This window comes from Crinia signifera, chromosome 9 (genome assembly GCF_055691185.1).
Source record: "Crinia signifera chromosome 9, ASM5569118v1, whole genome shotgun sequence".
Taxonomy (NCBI): domain Eukaryota; kingdom Metazoa; phylum Chordata; class Amphibia; order Anura; family Myobatrachidae; genus Crinia; species Crinia signifera.
In genome coordinates, this window is record NC_139225.1 from 16,264,253 (window position 1) to 16,286,065 (window position 21,813).

The 21,813-nt window shown below is 47.9% G+C and overlaps 1 protein-coding gene across 1 annotated transcript; it reads left to right on the top strand.

Annotated features, from left to right (window-relative positions):
• Positions 1 to 12,275: 12,275 nt before the first annotated feature.
• NRARP (NOTCH regulated ankyrin repeat protein) lies at positions 12,276 to 16,446 on the top strand. The gene has a single exon (XM_083161162.1). It carries the CDS (start codon positions 13,313 to 13,315, stop codon positions 13,655 to 13,657), a length of 345 nt encoding a protein of 114 aa, XP_083017288.1. The 5' UTR covers positions 12,276 to 13,312; the 3' UTR covers positions 13,658 to 16,446.
• The last annotated feature ends 5,367 nt before the right edge of the window (positions 16,447 to 21,813 follow it).

The window sequence follows — 21,813 nt, forward strand, 5'->3', positions numbered from 1 at the left end:
TGCCCGGTACCTACCTGCTCTGTCCTATACCTTCCCGTAATGCCCAGTACCTACCCGCTCTGGACCTACCCACAGTGCCCAGTAGCTACCCACTCTGTACCTACCCGAAGTGCCCAGTACCTACCCGCTCTGTACCTACCCACAATGCCCAGTACCTACCTGCTCTTTACCTACCAGCAATGCCCAGTACCTACCTGCTCTGTACCTGCCTGCAGTGCCCATTACCTACCCACAATGCCCAGTACCTACCTGCTCTGTGTCTACCTGAAATGCCCAGTACCTACCCGCTCTGTGTCTACCTGAAATGCCCAGTACCTACCCGCTCTGTTCCTTCCTGCAATGCCCATTACCTACCTGCTCTGTACCTACCCGCGATACCCAGTACCTCCCTGCTCTGTACCTACCCGTAATGCACGTTCCTATCCGCTCTGTACCTACCTGCAATGGCCAGTACCTACCCGCTCTGTTCCTTCCCGCAATGTGCAGTACCTACCTGTGATGCACAGTACCTACCCACTCTGTTCCTTCCCACAATACCCAGTACCTACCTGCTCTTTACCTACCCACAATACCCAGTACCTACCTGCTCTGTACCTACCTGCAGTGCCCAGTACCTACCCGCTCGGTACCTTCCCACAATACCCAGTACCTACCTGCTCTGTACCTACCTGCAGTGCCCTATAACTACACTATAATGCAGATTCCATACCTGTGGCATCTCATTAATTCTTCCAAAACGATTGTAATAATGGCCCAGGGCAGACTTCAGGAACCTCCTGCTTAGTCACAGGTGAGTCAACAGAGATGTGATACCTTATGCTCTGGGAAGCTCAGTGATTTAGAGATCACACTTGGTATTATTTATATACGGTATTACCAGTTTCTTATATAGTGCACACATATTCCGGAGTGCTGTACAGAGATTTGGTATGGGATGTGTAATAAGTTATTGGTGGCATCAGTGGGGGAATAGGGCTGCCCTACCCCAGAGGCACAAGCGGAAGTCCTGATGTCTGTGAGGCTGCGGCAGGGTCCTCCACCCCTGTCTGCCTGGTAGGGCAGGCAGGGGTGTAGAAGGGGTGTCTGGGGGTTTGCACATTCAGATGCACACTAGTACAGGACGGGACATATAGAATAGAATCAACTTTAATAGCCAAGTGTGTTTGCGCACACTAGGAATTTTTTGTGAACTGGCCTGTGGGCCAATCAAAACACGGGGGCAGGGCTTCGTGCTCTGGCACTTTAAAAAAAGGATGTGCCATCGATGGAGGGAAACCAACTGGTTCTCCCCCATTGATAGCAAAAGTATTCAACATCGGCCATAAACCATCGATGGTTTCGAATCATCGATGGTTGATGGCCATCCCTAATGTGAGAGGGGAGGAGGAAATAAAGTGACTGTCACGGTCAAGGATTTGACAGTATACTACAACATATGAAATATACTGCCTGCGCGCGGCATCCATAAACCCAGCAATAGGTTGTGAACAAACTTAAAGCACTTCGTAAGCAGTACTCCAAGGTGCGTGATCTCAAGCAGAGGAAGAGTGGTGGTGCCCGTATGGCCAATCAAAGCTGCTCTTTCAACGGCCAATCAAAGCTGATCTTTCAAAAGCCAATCAAAGCTGCTCTTAGATTCCTCACACTTGTTGTCAGGGCAGACCCGGGAACCAGTGTGAACGGGACCGGCCCGGAAATTTCCCGGGTCCAAGATGCAGTGTGAAGGGGGTCTGTGAGCTGAGATGATCTGTGCCCCGGCAAATGAGAACATGGTATTACATTTACTTTTCTCCAGCACCCCATGGGGGTGGGAAAACAGCTCGACGTGACCAAAGGCTGGCTCAGTAAGTCGATGTGCCTTGCTACTGCGTATGTTATGCAATCACTGAGGACTACTTTAGTTCTACACTAGTGAGGACGCCACCCAGATTCCTCCAGTAGTTTGTGCCTGATGCCGGAATGAGCAGATCAACAGTAGTTTTTGCATTCAGATGCCTCAGTTTGTTTTCCCTGAGGACGGATAGGCTGTATTCTCCTGGATGGGGGAGCAGCCACCTCCGCTGTGTGTAGGTGGCCGGTGAACTCTAAGACGTCTTTTCTCCATAATTATCTCCTAATTTGAGTGCTGAGTAATTAAAATCATTACATTACCACATAAAAGGGCAGGCCATCCTCTGTATCATTATGTGTATGATGTATAATGCTCCTACTACTTACGCAGAAGCTGATCCCTTGGAGATGTATCCGTCCTTCCAGGTCCCCTGTCTGTGTCCCAGGCCTGCAGAACCTACAACCATATTATACTGGGGCTATTAGCTGGACATTGGTGCGTATGGGGCCTGCAGAACCTACAACCATATTATACTGGGGCTATTAGCTGGACATTGGTGCGTATGGGGTCTGCAGGAGCTAGAACCTTATTATACTGGGATTATAAAATGGAAACTGGTGGGTATGGGGCCTGCAGAACCTAGAACCTTATTATACTGGGAATATTTGCTGGAAATTGGTGGGTATGGGGCCTGCAGGAGCTAGAACCTTGTGATATTGGACATTGGTGGGTATGGGGCCTGCAGGACCTAGAACCTTATTATACTGGAAATATTAGCTGGACATTGGTGGGTATGGGGCCTGCAGGACCTAGAACCTTATGCTGGGAATATTAGCTGGACATTGGTGGATATGGGGCCTGCAGGACCTAGAACCTTATGCTGGGAATATTAGCTGGACATTGGTGGGTATTGGGTCTGCAGGACCTAGAACCATAATATACTGGGATTATCAGATGGACACTGATGGGTATGGGGTCTGCAGAGCCTAGAACCTTATTATACTGGGACTATTAGCTGGACATTGGAGGGTATGGGGCCTGCAGGACCTACAGTATAACCTTATACTGGGAATATTAGATGGACACTGATGGGTATGGGGTCTGCAGAACCTAGAACCTTATGATATTGGACATTGGTGGGTATGGGGACCTTGTTAGAGTGTAGGCCAGGCTAGTGCGTAATATAGTGTAATGTGTTATCTATATGGCATCAGTGTATACTCTGCTACTTGTTTGGGTAGTATGTTCCCTGTTGTACCCAAGCTCGGTGTGTAAAAAGTAATGTGCGCAAGTAGCACAGTCATCATATTGGCAGCAGAACATGTGAACTGCTCTGGCCTCGCGCCATAAAGGAGACAGGCGGTTTATGCACGTTTCCTGGATCCCAGAACTGTGTGTTGTGTAAGAGGTGTGTGCAGCAACTAACACACTACGCTGCCTACACTTAGGTATTCACAGACCTATACTTCTGTATCGCGTGGCTGCAGCATATTCCCAGACATATGCCATCTGTATCGCGCGGCTGCAGCATATTCCCAGATATATGCCATCTGTATCGCGCGGCTGCAGCGTATTCCCAGACATGCACCATCTGTATCGCGCGGCTGCAGCATATTCCCAGACATGCATGATCTGTATCGTGCGGCTGCAGTGTATTCCCAGACATGCACCATCTGTATCGCGCGGCTGCAGCATATTCCCAGAAATCCACCATCTGTATCGTGCGGCTGCAGCATATTCCCAGACATGCACCATCTGTATCGCGCGGCTGCAGAGTATTCCCTGACATGCACCATCTGTATCGCGTGGCTGCAGGGTATTCCCTGACATGCACCATCTGTATCGCACGGCTGCAGAGTATTCCCTGACATGCATCATCTGTATCGCGCGGCTGCAGAGTATTCCCTGACATCCACCATCTCTATCGCGCGGCTGCAGCGTATTACCAGACATGTCCATCTGTATCGCGTGGCTGCAGCGCATTCCCAGACATCCACCATCTGTATCGCGCTGCTGCAGTATATTCCCGGACATCCACCATCTGTATCGCGCGGCTGCAGCATATTCCCAGACATCCACCATCTGTATCGCGCGGCTGCAGCATATTCCCAGACATGCACCATCTGTATCGCGCGGCTGCAGCGTATTCCCAGACATGTCCATCTGTATCGCGTGGCTGCAGCATATTCCCAGACATCCACCATCTGTATCGCGCTGCTGCAGTGTATTCCCAGACATGCACCATCTGTATCGCGCGGCTGCAGCATATTCCCAGACATGCACCATCTGTATCGCGCGGCTGCAACATATTCCCAGACATGCACCATCTGTATCGTGCGGCTGCAGCCTATTCCCAGACATGCACCATCTGTATCGCGCGGCTGCAGAGTATCCCCAGACATGCACCATCTGTATCGCGCGGCTGCAGCATATTCCCAGACATCCACCATCTGTATCGCGCGACTGCAGCATATTCCCAGACATGCACCATCTGTATCGTGTGGCTGCAGCATATTCCCAGACATCCACCATCTGTATCGCGCAGCTGCAGAGTATTCCCCGACATTCACCATCGGTATCGCACGGCTGCAGCGTATTTCCAGACATCCACCATCTGTATCGCGCGGCTGCAGCCTATTCCCAGACATGCACAATCTGTATTGCGCAGCTGCAGCATATTCCCAGAATGCACCATCTGTATCGCGCAGCTGCAGCAAATTCCCAGACATGCACCATCTGTATCGCGTGGCTGCAGAGTATCCCCAGACATGCACCATCTGTATCGTGTGGCTGCAGAGTATCCCCAGACATGCACCATCTGTATCGCGCAGCATATTCCCAGACATGCACCATCTGTATCGTGTGGCTGCAGAGTATCCCCAGACATGCACCATCTGTATCGCGCAGCATATTCCCAGACATGCACCATCTGTATCGCGCAGCATATTCCCAGACATTCACCATCTGTATCGTGCGGTTGCAGCATATTCCTAGACATGCACCATCTGTATCGCGCGGCTGCAGCGTATTCCCCGACATCCACCATCTGTATCGCGCAGCTGCAGCGTATTTCCAGACATGCACCATCTGTATCGCGCGGCTGCAGCATATTCCCAGACATGCACCATCTGTATCGCGCAGCTGCAGCATATTCCCAGACATCCACCATCTGTATCGCGCAGCTGCAGCATATTCCCAGACATCCACCATCTGTATCGCGCGGCTGCAGCATATTCCCAGACATGCACCATCTGTATCGCGCGGCTGCAGCATATTCCCAGACATCCACCATCTGTATCGCGCGGCTGCAGCATATTCCCAGACATGCACCAGTCTGCAGCATATTCCCAGACATTCACCATCTGTATCGTGCGGCTGCAGCATATTCCCAGACATGCACCATCTGTATCACGCGGCTGCAGCATATTCCCAGACATGCACCATCTGTATCGCGCGTCTGCAGCCTATTCCCAGACATGCACCATCTGTATCGTGCGGCTGCAGCATATTCCCAGACATGCACCATCTGTATTGCGTGGCAGCAGAGTATTCTCAGACATGCACCATCTGTATCGCGCGGCTGCAGCATATTCCCAGACATGCACCATCTGTATCGCGCGGCTGCAGCATATTCCCAGACATGCACCAGTCTGCAGCATATTCCCAGACATTCACCATCTGTATCGTGCGGCTGCAGCATATTCCCAGACATGCACCATCTGTATCGCGCTGCTGCAGCGTATTCCCAGACATGCACCATCTGTATCGCGCAGCTGCAGCGTATTCCCAGACATTCACCATCTGTATCGTGCGGCTGCAGCATATTCCCAGACATGCACCATTTGTATCGCGTGGCTGCAGAGTATCCCCAGACATGCACCATCTGTATCGCGTGGCTGCAGAGTATCCCCAGACATGCACCATCTGTATCGCGCAGCATAATCCCAGACATGCACCATCTGTATTGTGCGGCTGCAGTCTATTCCCAGACATGCACCATGTGTATCGCGTGGCTGCAGCCTATTACCAGACATACACCATCTGTATCGCGTGGCTGCAGAGTATCCCCAGACATGCACCATCTGTATCGCGCAGCTGCAGCATATTCCCAGACATGCATCTGTATCGCGCGGCTGCAGCCTATTCCCGGGCATGTGCTGTCTGTAGCGCACGGCTTTAGCGTATACCCTGACTCAGACCTGGTCAATGGGCTGCAAATCTTTAGATCAGGTAGATTCTGCCCCAGCAGAGGATTTCCACGCACCTGTGCACAGCTCTGAATGTGTTCAGAGATTTACATCGCAAAGCCAACACATGTACACACTGGGGTTAATAGTTGTCAGCACACAATTAACTTCGCATTATATGTTTGGAGTGTGGGAGGAAACTGTACGCTATTTATATCACATGACACATAATGGCTGGATGGAAGTCACAGATATATACTGTAATGTCACTATTACATGGCTGCAGTGGACAATATCAGTCCCAGTCAGAACATCTGAAATATGACCCCCCCCTCCTCCCGTCCTCCAGCTGCATCGATAATACTCTTTGTTAGGTACTTGTTTCCTAGCATGGCGCCCACTAAGCTAATTGCTTAGTGGGCTATTCTGCATAGTAAAATCGCATCGCATCGCATGTAAAGCGCAACGGAATATGCTGCGCTATATAAGAAACTGTTAATAAATAAATAAATGGCCCATTTTAGTGCCGTGCAATGCGATTTTTTTATGTAATTTATTCACTGCTCTACAATAATATGATTGTATGACATACCAAGAGGTTTTAGGCACCCCCACCACTATCCACGCCCGAAGCATGGTTAGCAGCGGCGGAACGCATCCTCTGACGTTTTCATACCCCCACTATCCACGTCGGCGTGGAGTTGATTATATATAGTGTGGCGAGCGCAGCGAGCCACCGAGCGCGAAGCATGGCGAGCGGACTCGGAATACATGTAAAGTAATCCGCGGGCGCTCGCCATGCTTCGGGCTCGCTGCGCTCGCCACACTATATAAAATCAACTCCACGCCGACGTGGATAGTGGGGGTATGGAAATGTCGGAGGACGCGATCCGCCGCCACGCTTCGGGGTGGTGTGGATAGTGGGGGGGGGGGGGTGCGGTGCATTAAACCTCTTGGTATGTTATACAATCATTATTGTAGAGCAGTGAATAAATTACATTCAAAAATCACATCGCACGGCACTAAAATGGCCCAGGCAATGCGATGCGATTTCACTACGTTAGCGTAAGTTGAAAATCTGGGCGCCGTGCTAGGAAACAAGTCCCCTTTGTTATTATTCTTTTTATTTAAAAAAGTACATACATTGGCCCCAACGGGGGGGGGGGGGGGGGCAGTCTGGGGGGAGTAGTGCTGTGCAATATATAGGCAGTGGTTCTAAAACTCGGTCTAAAACCGACTTATATTTCGTCCGGTAACCCAGGTTAACACAATAAATAGGAAATTCGGGCGCAGGTCGGTGCCGCATTATAAAATGTTTGTTAGCGGTTGAGTTTTAAAGTTTTTTCAGCCAAAGTGTTCCTTAGGGAGATCTTATTATATACTTTTAACCGGCCCTACATGACTATCAAAAGTGATAAAATGGAGAGTGATAAACAACCAGCCAATCAGCTCCTACTTGACATTTTTTAAACACAGTCTGGGACATGGCAGGCAGGAGCTGATTGGCTGTCTGTTTATCACTCTCCATTTTATCACTTTTAAAGCTTAGTGCATCTGTCCCTATACCTGATGATGTATCTGGGACTATAATACCAGGTGCTGTGCCGGTATGAATGCCATCTCTGACCAGAAATATCTACAGGGGTCTTGCTGTAGCGTCACACTCTACGATATCACCAGGGGTATGGCAAAGGTGATATAAGCTGGAAGTCATAAGGCCCCCATACACTAGGGCGACTTGTCCTAAGGACAAGTCAGCCCCGATTTACCCTGAGCTTCCCCGGCAGCTCCCCGGGGGAGCTTGATAACATTTGGCACTTGATGTGCCATATTTTACATGTGATAAATCGGTTGCGGTTTATCACATGAAAAATCCAGGGAGCTGCAGGCGGGGGGGGGGGGGGGGGGGGGGGGAGCGGCAGGATGGGAGTGGGGACCGGCCGGGGGAGTGACAGGAGCAGGCTGGGGGCGGGGTCCGGTCCTGGGTACCTGTAGGTGCAGGCTGTAATCTGTATTGTGCACTGGGAGAGCCTCAGCCTCTTCAGATATAGCGGCGCTGCGGCAGGCAGGGTCAGCTCGCCGTGGGGACCGCAGAGCAGCGGGAGAATAGAAACCATCCTATTCAAAAGACTGGGCGGCCGCTGATTGGCTGAGTTCTCAGCCAATCAGCGGCCGCCCAGTCCTTTGAATGGGATTTCTTTCTATTCTCGCGCCGCGCACCCGGTCTCTCTGCATCTGCGGTCCCCGCTCCTGACCCTGCCTGCCGCAGCGCCGCTACATCTGAAGAGGCTGAGGCTCTCCCAGTGCACAATACAGATTACAGCCTGCACCTACAGGTACCCAGGACCGGACCCCGCCCCCAGCCTGCTCCTGTCACTCCCCCGGACGGCTGCACATGATTAATCTTATGTGCAGACCGTCCGACATCCGGATCTGATCCGATGTACACGGGACCGCGCATCAGATCAGATCGAATGTCATACACTACACAATTTGCCCAGTTTCACCCGATTTCTCGGCCCAATCCTCCAGAATCGGGTGAAATCGGGGCCAAATCGCGTAGTGTATGGGGGCCTATAAGCAGATTATTGTATAAGGAGGGTAATCGTTGTAGTCTTCTATTAGACTGATACCAATCAGACGTTGCTCACTGCTTACTACCAGATTTTAGTGAATTAACAGCCCATTAGTTATGCCGACTGCTTGAATACAGCAGATCGATTTTTTTTTTACTCTTTTTTTTTTTCAAGCTCCGTTCCCTATTTTAATGGCGCACTTTATAGAATAATTAGTTTTGTAATAGACAGAGCTTTTGAGACTGAAGTTCTGTGCGTGCAGGTATTTTCAGCTTGCTGTTACCAGAGCGTGTCTCCAAAGCTTTCCTCTAGCGCTGGGGTAGCCAACCCTAGTCCTCGAGAGCTACCAGCAGTGCATGTTTTGCAGCTCTCCTCACAGAATCACAAGTGAGCTAATTAGCTCCATCTGTGTATCTTCTAAAATGTGTCAGTGATTTATGAGTGCAGCTGTGCAGCAGCTAGGTTGTCTGGAAAATGTGAACTGTTGGTAGCTCTCGAGGGCTAGGGTTGGCTACCACTGCGTCTAGCGCAATGCACAAGATTTGCCACTTGTGGACGTTGCAGGCAATGCAGACGGGACTGGCTTGTCTGACAGTGTGTGTACATATCCAGTCAGTTCTTTTCTGGTCAAACGTTGTCTCAGCAATCTGCAAGAGTCTTCCGCACGCGTATGAGCCCCAAAAACTTTCCTTAAATTGGAATATATATATAAATACGGTCACTAAATACAGGGACGGAGCTACCATAGGTGCAGGGGGTGCAGCTGCTATGGGGCCCAGAGCTGAGAGGGGCCACCTTCCCAGTCACAGTTATGTGCGTTGTATACAGGGGCGTAACTACCATAGGTGCAGGGGGTGCAGCTGCTATGGGGCCTAGTGCTGAGAGGGGCCACCTTCCCTGTCACAGTTACATGTGTTATATAAAGGGTGTAGCTACCATAGGTGCAGGGAGTGCAGCTTCTATGTGGCCCAGAGCTGAGAGGGGCCACCTTCCCTGTCACAGTTACATGTGTTATATACAGGGTGTAGCTACCATAGGTGCAGGGAGTGCAGCTGCTATGGGGTCCAGAGCTGAGAGGGGCCATCTTCCCTGTCACAGTTACATGTGTTATATACAGGGGTGTAGCTACCATAGGTGCAGGGGGTGCCGTTGCTATGGGGCCCAGAGCGGAGAGGGGACACCTTCCCTGTCACGGTTACATGTGTAATATACAGGGGTGTAGCTACCATAGGTGCAGGGGGTGCAGCTGCTATGGGGCCCAGAGCTGAGAGCGGCCACCTTCCCTGTCACAGTTACATGTGTTATACATATTGACCATCTGACAGAGAGGTCTGTGACAGGCAGTGTATGTGTTAAACCATTAGTGAATGGCTCAGGCCCTGGGGGGGGTTACAGGTCTGACAGGGGATCCCTTGTATCCTGTGTATTCTCTCCCTGTGGTGTCCACTTAGCACCCTCCAGCCATTAAAATACCTCATGTGACTGACAATTTGGTGTTTTAGAGCAGGGGGGACACAGGATGGAGTGGGACAGTTTGCTGTCCGTTACTGCCCTCTATCTGCACACAGAGAAACAGCAGCAGACCCCTGCCCAGCTCACTACAGGGTCCAGAACCGCCATTTATGTCACCAGCAGAGATTACACTCTATATTCCCCATCACATGGACACACACATATACCGCAGCGCTGTACAGAGAGAACGGTACATCAGTCACACCGGTCCCTGCACCAGCAGAACTAACACCCTATATTCTCCATCACATGGACACACACATATACCGCAGCGCTGTACAGAGTATGTCAGTCACACCGGTCCCTGCACAAGCAGAGCTTACACTCTATATTCCCCATCACATGGACACACACATATACCGCAGCGCTGTACAGAGTATGTCAGTCACACCAGTCCCTGCACAAGCAGAGCTTACACTCTATATTCCCCATCACATGGACACACACATATACCGCAGCGCTGTACAGAGAGTACGTCAGTCACACCGGTCCCTGCACCAGCAGAGCTTACACTCTATATTCCCCATCACATGGACACACACATATACCGCAGCGCTGTACAGAGAGTACGTCAGTCACACCGGTCCCTGCACCAGCAGAGCTTACACTCTATATTCCCCATCACATGGACACACACATATACCGCAGCGCTGTACAGAGAGTACGTCAGTCACACCGGTCCCTGCACCAGCAGAGCTTACACATCTATATTCCCCATCACATGGACACACACATATACCGCAGCGCTGTACAGAGAGTACGTCAGTCACACTGGTCCCTGTACCAGAAGAGCTCACACTCTATATTCCCCATCACATGGTCACACACATATACCGCAGCGCTGTACAGAGAGTACGTCAGTCACACCGGTCCCTGCTCCAGCAGAGCTTACACTCTATATTCCCCATCACATGGGGACACACACATATACCGCAGCGCTGTACAGAGAGTATGTCAGTCACACCGGTCCCTGCACCAGCAGAGCTTACACTCTATATTCCCCATCACATGGACACACACATATACCGCAGCGCTGTACAGAGAGTACGTCAGTCACACTGGTCCCTGTACCAGAAGAGCTCACACTCTATATTCCCCATCACATGGTCACACACATATACCGCAGCGCTGTACAGAGAGTACGTCAGTCACACCGGTCCCTGCTCCAGCAGAGCTTACACTCTATATTCCCCATCACATGGGGACACACACATATACCGCAGCGCTGTACAGAGAGTATGTCAGTCACACCGGTCCCTGCACCAGCAGAGCTTACACATCTATATTCCCCATCACATGGACACACACATATACCGCAGCGCTGTACAGAGAGTACGTCAGTCACACTGGTCCCTGTACCAGAAGAGCTCACACTCTATATTCCCCATCACATGGTCACACACATATACCGCAGCGCTGTACAGAGAGTACGTCAGTCACACCGGTCCCTGCTCCAGCAGAGCTTACACTCTATATTCCCCATCACATGGGGACACACACATATACCGCAGCGCTGTACAGAGAGTATGTCAGTCACACCGGTCCCTGCACCAGCAGAGCTTACACTCTATATTCCCCATCACATGGACACACACATATACCGCAGCACTGTACAGAGAGTACGTCAGTCACACCGGTCCCTGTACCAGCAGAGCTTACACTCTATATTCCCCATCACATGGACACACACATATACCGCAGCACTGTACAGAGAGTACGTCAGTCACACCGGTCCCTGCACCAGCAGAGCTTACACTCTATATTCCCAACACATGGACACACAGACTCTTTGTAACTTGCTTTAGAACTGTCTACAGCAGTAGTGGAACTACAAGTCCCAGCAATCACCTAGAACAGCATGCTGGGACTTCTAGTTCTACATCCCAGAGTGAGGTCCCCCTGAGGGGGCACAAAGTGTTGGGCCTCCTGACTGTGACACTGGCATGCTGCTGCTGCTGGGGGGCCCCGGGCCCCCTCTGCGTGTCAGACAGTGCGTGAGAACTTTTGTCACTCTCCCTCAGTTCAAGCCACGCCCAGATTCTCAACGTTCCACCGGGTGGGCGGGACGAAGGAGGGGCGGGGGCGTCCCCACGTGGGCCGGCGGCCAATAGCCAGCCCGGAGAGCGGAGTATTGTGATGCAAATCAGCATCTGCCTAAAAGGGGCCGCGCTGGCCAGAGCTGAGCGGAGTCCGAGCTCAACCCAGCAGCGGTAGCACACGGCGGGCTGAGCGACACATGCACCGGCGGGAGGGCACCGTGCGAGCCCCGACACACACTCTGCTGGATCACCGGTAACCGATCATCAGTAACTCCAGTGTGCAAGCCTGAGATCACCAGTAACTCCAGTGTGCAAGCCTGACATCACCAGTAACTCCAGTGTGGAAGCCTGAGATCACCAGTAACGCCAGTGTGCAAGCCTGACATCACCAGTAACTCCAGTGTGCAAGCCTGAGATCACCAGTAACTACAGTGTGCAAGCCTGAGATCATTAGTAACTACAGTGTGCAAGCATTGGATCACTAGTACCTGCTGTTGTGTGGTTCATTAGTACCTGCAGGGTGCAAGCCTCGGATCACCTAGTTTTTGCAGGGTGCAAGCCTTGGATCACCTAGTTCTTGAAGGGTGCACGCCTTGGATCACTAAGATCTTGGTGTATGTAAGCCTTGGATCACCTAGTTCTTGAAGGGTGCAAGCCTTGGATCATCTAGGTCTTGGGGTTGCGAGCGTTGGATCACTAGTTCCTGCAGGGTGCAAGCCTTGGATCACTGGAACTTCTGGGTGCAGGCCCTGGATCACTAATAAGGGTGGAAGAGCCTTCACTGGAGGAGCTGCATTCGTATCATTCTAGCCCATACTTCAGTGCTATACTGGGATTGATTCAAGTGTTGTCCACCAGGCCTCTTGCATCCAGCTGTAGAAGGAATTCTAGACGTTGGAGTCCAGGGTATATGGATCTGCAGCAGTTCTAGTGCTAGAGACTGATTCCTGCACACACTGATCTCTGCCTGGATCATCTACAGTACAGATCATGCAGTGAGTTTCCCCACCTGGACCATCCCCTTCTTCTTCTGCAGGAACCTTTCCCACCTGGACCATCTTTGCTGGTACTTTTCCCACTTGAACCACTATATTCTGCAGATACCTTTCCCACCTGGACCATCATCTTCTTCTGCAGGGACCTTTCCCACCTGCACCCCTTCCAGTCATGAGCCAGACAGAAGTATCCACCTGTGCTGTTCCTCACACCCAGCGGGTGTTCCAGGAGGCTGTGAGAAAGGGTAACACTAAGGAACTTCACTCCCTTCTTCAGAACATGACCAACTGTGAGTTTAATGTCAATTCTTTTGGTCCAGAAGGCCAGACAGCCCTTCACCAGTCTGTGATCGATGGGAACTTGGAACTAGTGAAACTTCTGGTCAAGTTTGGTGCAGACATCAGATTGGCAAACAGGGATGGCTGGAGTGCCCTGCACATAGCAGCCTACGGAGGCCACCAAGACATTGTCCTCTATCTCATCACCAAGGCCAAGTACTCGACTAGTAGTCGGTAACTGCCCACGGGACATGCACAGACATTCCAATACTTCCTATTTTATGGGGGTTTAAATCAATTTTTTTTATGTCTTTCATTTTTTGTGTTTTTTTTTTTTTTTTTTATTGTAGTTTTCTATACAAGAGGCTGTGCTGCTTATGGTCTACAAAAAAAAAAATCTCATGATTTGGAAAGGTGGACCCCTCGGTATGTTCATCAGATCCACTAGTACTGTTGGTTACTAAATCATTGAAATTTTTATTTTTTAATTGCACGTCATTGAGGAATTTTGTTGTTTTTTTATTTTCTTTATTAGGTACAACAGAGTTTATTATTTTTTTTTTTATGTTTGGTTTTCTAATTTAGTTATATGACAAAAAACAACTCCTGCCTCTTCAGTAATGTGTGTGGATTTTTTTTTTTACTATTTGTCATGAAAAGCTGCTCTTGGTCTCCAAGTTTTAGGAAGTTTGGGGCCCACAAAGATACATTTAATAATTTTTTTCCCCCTTTTAAAGTCTTTCCATTCCTTTTTTTTATTTTTGCCATCTACCTCGACTTTAGCGCAGTATTCGAAATCCGCATCGGATACTGTATGCTGCACTTGTAGGTAATCTGTTCAAACCATAATTTAAAAAAATGATGTCTACTAGATACACATATATCTTCCCTCTTCCATTCCCTAAAAATGTTGAACATTTCAGCCAGGATCCCCAAGTTCAGTCACCCATTTATTTGGTAGGTTTAATTCATTCACAGTCCCCTTGCAGAAAAAAAATAATTCCTTTTTCCCAGTACAACTTTAGTCTAAGTTTCAAATAACAAAAAAAGTTTTAAAATGACGTAAACATTTTTTTTAAACAATTAAAATGATGACATTTTGAAATTTAATTGTGGGGCTTCTAGAAAAATATTTCTGTTTTGCACAGGAAATCTGAAAAGAGCAAGAGTGCCATCTGTTGGCTGAAAAATGACTTGCAGTATTGTGAATTGACCTGTTGACTACTGAGATTATTGGATAATTTGCACCACAAGTTGTTGCACAGTTTTTTTAATTTTTTTTTTTATTATATTTTTTTAATGCTTTCTGCAAAAGCAACACTTGTTACTTTTAAGTGTGCCTGCTTGGAATCAGACTGATGTGCTTTATTATAAAAAATAATGTCCCAGGTCAGATAGAGGTCATTTAGAATCCAGATGCAATGTGTTTTCTTGTGTTTTGCATTTAATAATGGAACTAAAATGTCCACACACTAAAGCCACTTCTTTTTAAAATTCAAGATAATTTGACAAAAATAATCTGAGCAATTGTTAATTTGTATCACAATTTTTGGCTGAAAAAAAAAATTAATTGTTTTTTAATTATTTTTTACCAAAAAGAAAAATTTGAAAAAAAACCCCAAAACAAATTATTTGTGCTAAAATTAAAAAGTTTTTTTTTTCCCTAGTATTGTGTCCAGAAATATTTCCCATGCTGAATATTTATATCCCTGTAAATAAGCAGCGCAAAAATGATAACCAATTTCTGCATCCAGTAGCCACAGAGGCTGGTGTATTTGAGGGGATCTTCAAATGAAATGAGTTTTAAGGAAAATCTTGTCTGCTGTTTTTGTATTGCACTGTGTATTATTCTATCCTGCGTGCAGGTTTGTCTTAAAGTATTGCCTTTTTATATATGATTGCTGGATTTTTGGTCCATAAGGGAGAGTCCTATTGGATCATTTAATCCTCTCTCCTTAACAAGGTCCCTTCAAACGTATTGTATATTGTAGAAAAAGTCGAGGAGTAAACTTTTTTTTTTTTTTTTCGAAGGAAAAAAAAAAAGTTGTTATGCTGAATTTTCAGCATTTTTGTGTCCCCCCTTCCCCTCCCCAGTTTATTCGGTCTACATTGTTAGGCTGGTGAATTACTTGGCACCGAGTTCTGCTTCTGTGCGATAGTTTCAAGTGGGGGTGGGGGGAAGCTTAAAATAAAAATCTAAAGGTAAAATTAAAAGCAAATTGATTGGGTCTGTGGGTAAAAAAGGGATAGTGTGTGTGTGAAATGGAAAAACTACAGCTTGTTGCACATTTTAAAGTGGATCTGCCACAAATAATGTCATAATATTTATGATATAATTACTCCTACGTTCATCCCAAGGTTTTTTGTTTGTCTGTTAAAGTCCCAGTTATTTATGGGATAATCAGAATTTTATTATATAATTTTTTTACAAACAAAAATTTTTTTATAATTTTTTTTTTTAAAATAAATTTAAATTCCCCCCGCCCCCTGAAACCTAGTATTTAATAATTTGCAAGTGCAGTTCTTTTTCTTTGGCTAGGATAAGTCTATACATGGATACCATATGTTCAAAAATTCAGCCCCCCGCCCCCCTTCTCTTGCAATGTCCCTACATGCCACCACTGGAGTAGCTTTGTAAAAGGAGCAGGTGCACTGACTGACTTCTCAATAGTCTGTCTCATTTCTCTCCGTTCCACCCATTGCATTGTTACCCGAATCCCTAACCCCCCCATTTATTGTTATTTAATTTTTTTTCTTAAATCCTGGGGATGAACAGGACGGTGTGGCTGTAATCTGCTCCAGAAAGGAGTTGTTTGTGATGAATTGTGTTCTAGATACGGAAACATTTTTTAATTATGTTAATTAAAGTTATAGGCTTATATTGAAGCTGTGTTTGAGATCGCCATGTTGTAACTGGATGAAATCTGTAAAATACAGCAGATTTGCATTGTATTATATATATAAAAAAAAAACTGTAGCCCCGGAAAGATTTGTTTTATAAAAAAGAAAAATGAAGAAAAAAAAAAAATCTTGTGGTGTTTTTTTTTTATTTTGTTACCATTCATTTATTATTTTATTTATTTTTGGAAAATGTTTGTGTGTGCCAGTAGGGGGGCAAAATTGTGAACTGAGCTAACACCTTCCCTATGAGGGATATTTATTAAACAGTGGAGAAATGATCCAATCAGCTCCCATCTGTCATTTTAAAACTGAACTGAAAGAAAAACAATGAAAACGCGCACACTATAGTACCACTGCTAATCTGAATAATTGTAATAAACTTTGATCATACGTAGAACAAAATTGAGGTGATCTGTAAATATTTGGCTAAAAATCTGCCCACTTTACCCTGATTGGCCGATTAGAAACATAACCGTGAGACTGAAGTGTTACCGGTGCCTTGGGTTAAAACAATATCTAAATTACAAAATTAAAGTACACCTTGGTTTATAATGATGGACTCCGGGCACTTATTATAATTCCAAAACCAGTGGGATCCAGTTGGAATAGTGGGAGGTGTCTAATATTTATGGGGAGATGCGTCGCACCTTCTAAAGAGTACAAGTGTTGAGGTTACCAATGGCAACCAGTTAGATTCAAGATACCATTGCTATAATCTGATTGGTTGATTAGTTTTATATATCTATCTACCTTAGGGCCAAGGCCAACGGCTCCACCATTCAGTCTCCACTCTCCCTGGTCAGAACATCTGGGTCAGGAATAAGTGAGTGGTTAAAACGGCAGGGTTGTGATTGGCCAACAGATATTGTCTGTCTTTGTGCATGGCCTTATTTTATCATGGACCCCTCCTTTCACCTGGTATGGTGCAAATAGACACCCCTGTATTAATAGTCCATTTGGGGCAGTTTTGCAAATCTGTATCCCTTCAAAAGGGGGCATCTACTTAGACCGGAGGGTTTTTATTTTTTTTATGACCACCCCAATTTTTGTGCAACTTTTTTGTCTGTGTGTTTTACAATCGTAGACTCCCAAAGCTGATCTATGCCCAAGTCCTGGCCTTGTAAAGGTTTATTCGTTTTATCCACTGGTATGTATGTCTGTCGCCCCAACACAAAGTCACCTTGGCCCAGGGTTGGACATGTGAAGGAAATATAGACTAACCGTACTGCTCTTCAGTGTGTATCCATGAGCAGAATGTAGTGCCGTTCACAGTCAAACCTTCAGGCCTAGCAAGAAGTAGGACCTAGCTCTGCTGATTCTAAACTGGTAGTGTAGTGGCACCATATTCTAAACTGGTAGTGTAGTGGCACCATGCGTGTGTCCTGGCAAATGTTGGCACGGTTTGGGGTAATGGCGTCATTTTGAATCTGATTGGCGACTGAGAAATGATATGTATTTATTATATGCAGTGATGCCTAGAGGTCGGGGTTCTTCTGTTCTACTTTATGGGAGAAAGGGTGGAAGGTTACGCTGCTAGAACTAACAAACCCCTAAAGCTGTATATTTATATATGTAGCACCACCAATATACACGGGCGGGTGTACTTGGAGAGTTATACAGCAGAGAAAGGTAAAGTACCAGCCCAGCAGCTGTTTGTTACTTTGGGCCAGCTGTACTAAGCTTTAAAAGTGATAAAATGGAGAGTGATAAACTGCCAGCCAATCCGCTCCTATCTGCCATGTTTGAAAAATCAAATTTCAAGTCTTAGTACATCTCTTTCTTTAGGTCAGATGCACTAAGCTTTGAGTGATAAAATGGCGAGTGAAAAGCAACTAACCAATCACCTACCTGTAATTTTGCAAACACAGAGCCAGATTCTCTAAGCTTCAAAAATAATAAAATTGAGAGTGATAAACAGCCAGCCAATCAGCTCCTGCCTGACATTTTTAAAACGTAGTCTGTGGCATGGCAGGTAGGAGCTGATTGGCTGGCTGTTTATCACTCTCAATTTTATCACTTTTGAAGCTTAGAGAATCTGGCCCACAGCCTGTGAAATGGCAGTTAGGAGCTCATTGGCTGGTGGTTTATCACTCTCCATTTTATCACTTTTCAAGCTTAGTACATCTGGCCCTAAACCTCTCTCCACGTTATTACTATGAGACAATGGAATAGACAGAGTCTGGTTGCTATGGGCAACATAACCTCTTTTCATTTTTAGGAGTTTTAGTAAATTTTCCCCTCAGAGACTAAGGGGGTTATTCTGGCTGTGAATTTACAGCCTTGTGAGTCCACCAAACCCCGCCCCGCCTTGTGAATGGTTGGCTGGCGCCACCCATATGCAAGGGCGACTTGCTCGCAGGGGCTTGTCAATGGATGTTACACAGTAACATCCATTTTCCGGGCAGGGGGGGAACCTCCCACATCCTTCGATGGTCACCAACCATCGAAAGATGTGGAAAGTGCACACTTATGTAAAGTAGCCCTGAGCAACCTCATATGTGTGCGTGCATGAACAAATGGAGAGAGATAAAGTACAAGCCCTGTCATGTTACAGGTTGTGTTTGAAAAGGCCTTGTGCCCACACACTTATGCCTCCCTCGCCCGGCCCTTTAGTGTTAGGGACCTTCCATTTGGAGGGACCTGGTCGTGGTGGGCGGGCTCAGCGCCTCACATATACTCCATGTTATATTGCAGATTATATTGATTTCCCCACATATGTGAAATAAGCCCAGTCACATTGGTCTGCCCCAGCTTTCCCCCAAACCCTTTTTTTGATGCCATGCGTCACGAGAGTTGTCAGGAATCTAGTTCCACCACCGCAACTGCGCCGTTTTGCGGCCATGACTACAGCCAGTCCATTTACTATGAAGAAGACAAGGATCAGTGACCTAGAACAGCTAGGCCGCAATTTTCTAATCATTGGTTCGAGCCATAAAATGGCCGCTTTTGCTGTCTAGGAGGAACGGTTTCCCTGCAAGCCTCGGACTATCCCTGTTCTGTTGAGACCAGTTGGAACCTTCTGCTTGCAACCCGCCGGGCCAAGATGTGGTAGCAACAGAATGAGGAGTTTATGGGGTTTCCTCCTCCAGTCCGGTGTGGCCCATTTCAGCGGTCGTTCAGTCAGCCGTAGCTGTATACGTCATCATTTATTTTCTTCATATAAATGCTGTCAGACCGCTGCGTTTCTGGAATGTCCACTATCAGGATCTATTTGGCCAGGAAATCGGGAGATTCTTTGCAATCTGGAGGCCAAGGCTGAAATCGTGTGAGGATTTGTGGTGGGAATGAAAGGACCTGGCAGGAACCATCGCTCGCCGCGGCCAGTTCCCAGCCTACAACGTAACTCTTGGCACGTTTCCGCTCTTCGATGGAAGCCCAGATTCTGTTTGCAGCTCCAAATTGTAACGTGACATCTCCAGAACTGAGTGGCAGACGAAAGAGCGGAGACTCTGTGGTCCCAGCGGCAGCAGCGAGTGGTGTTGGTGGGGGGTACTGAGCTGCATTTGGTCGATCGGGCTTAGAGGGATTTGGTTTCTGTCTCCGGAGGAGAATGGGGCCGGTAGCAGTAGTAAGACAACACCGCACGAATGGCCGGGCCGAGCTGGCTGGCTGGGGGTAGAAGTTATGCTGTCACCGGGAACAGATCCCGAAGGTTCTTCTGCTGCCAAGATCTCTAGGAGGAATTCCAGCTTAAAAGCATTTCCTTGCATTGTCCTGACTGCATTGTTCAGGGCTCAGGCTGCGGAGCAGATGGATATTCTCTCGCCCAGTCCGCCTCCCCCATTTCCCCCCTCCTCCTCCTGTACAGGGGGAGAAAGGGGTTGCTGGAAATGATGCAGGCTGTCAATGGCAAGTCTGTGGGGACCCCCCCCCCACCACCACACACTTGCTGTTAGCCAGGGGTCATGAGAATAAAACCGTACCACATAGACATACGAGGCAGACAAGGTGCTTTAGAAAAGCTCCATAAAGTGGGGTTTTGTGTAGCACTTTATAGACCGGTCTGTCACTGTAACTGGGCTCGCTGACGTCTCTAATCCTCCGGCCTTCAAACGTCAACTTTTCAAACTGTCAGGAGTGCAGCCTGAGGCCTTCACAAAACTTAATTTTTTGTCTTTTTGAATAATCAGGAAAATAAAAATTGACAGCAGTGTTATAATAATAATAGAACATGCACAGGCGTCATCGACAGGTGGGACAGATACCGCGAGCACTGGCGCACAGAGGGGACGGGTACTTATTACCTGGGCCTGGGATTGATGGAGGAGGAGGAGCCCAGGTATGTTCCCCCCCCCCCCCCCCTCGAGTATACTTACCTTGATCCAGGTAGCAGGTCCCTTCTCCTTCCAATGACGCCACACGGTGATAGCACTCCCGAATATCACTGGGAAGATGGCGCTGGCTGAGGTGGAAGAACTCGCTACCTGGATTAGCACACCCTCTTTGTAGGCCACACACCCCATGCCAGTACCTGGGGTCCTGCATGGCTCTCCTTGACCCAGAGGAACAGTGCTAACACAATGTAATGAGGGTAGAGAGTCTGCCAAACCTATACATTTCTATAATGGATGCAGTGTGGCACTGGGAAGTCCTGCGGTGGCTTTTCTGCACTGCAGACAAAAATCCACTTGGGAAATGGCCGCTATGACTGTTTCCAAGTGATTTGTGCACGTGCTCTGGAGATGTCCCCTGGATCAAGCTGCAGGAGCCATGTTTCTGGAGACCTGGGCATGCGCAGTAGACCCTGGCATATTTCCTCTGGTTCCAAATTTATGCAGGGTATGTGGCCTTGTCAATGTGTTGCTGGGGTGTTATCGCTAGTTGGGTCACCGGCCTGTGCTCGGGAGGAAGTTGGTGATAACGAACTGGTTAACAAAATGATTTAGAGGTCTTTGACCCACATTTATAGACTTTACTCCAAAGATTGACAACTATTACCTACGAATCACGTTACACAGTACACTTGCCGCAATGTTCTGATTGGTTGCTTTTGAGGTGCGTACACCTTCTGCTGCTGACTTGCTGAGAGCAGTGCAGGAGATGGCTTCCCACGGAGCTCCGCCCACAGCCCTTCGACAACTGATCGCATGCTGTTGAGATTATTGATGACGGGTATCATCTCTAATGCGTACGGATTGCCGACACAAGCAGCGACATGCCTTAAAAACGCTACCACTGGCCCTGTCTCTGCCTAATGGGGGTAAGGGAGGGGGGGTAATTAGGGGACATGGAGAAATGAGTTCCCCCACCTCTGCATGACCACTTTAAGCCCTGCGTACAAGTTTGCCAAATGTGTCCCAGTCCGCGGAAAGTCACTTCCACCACGACACAAGATTAATATGTGTGTAAATGACCCTCAGGTGCTGGGGCCTAGCGGTATGTGTCAGTGTGGCGGGTGTGGAGTTGGGGGGGAAAGGGGGGGTATCATAAGGGAAACACAATGGATGCTCTGATGGGGCAGGACCGGGTGCCACAACGGAGCCGTTCCCACAC

Coding starts and splice junctions, on each gene's coding strand:
- NRARP (XM_083161162.1), top strand. CDS start 13,313: ATGAGCCAGACAGAAGTATCCACCTGTGCTGTTCCTCACACCCAGCGG.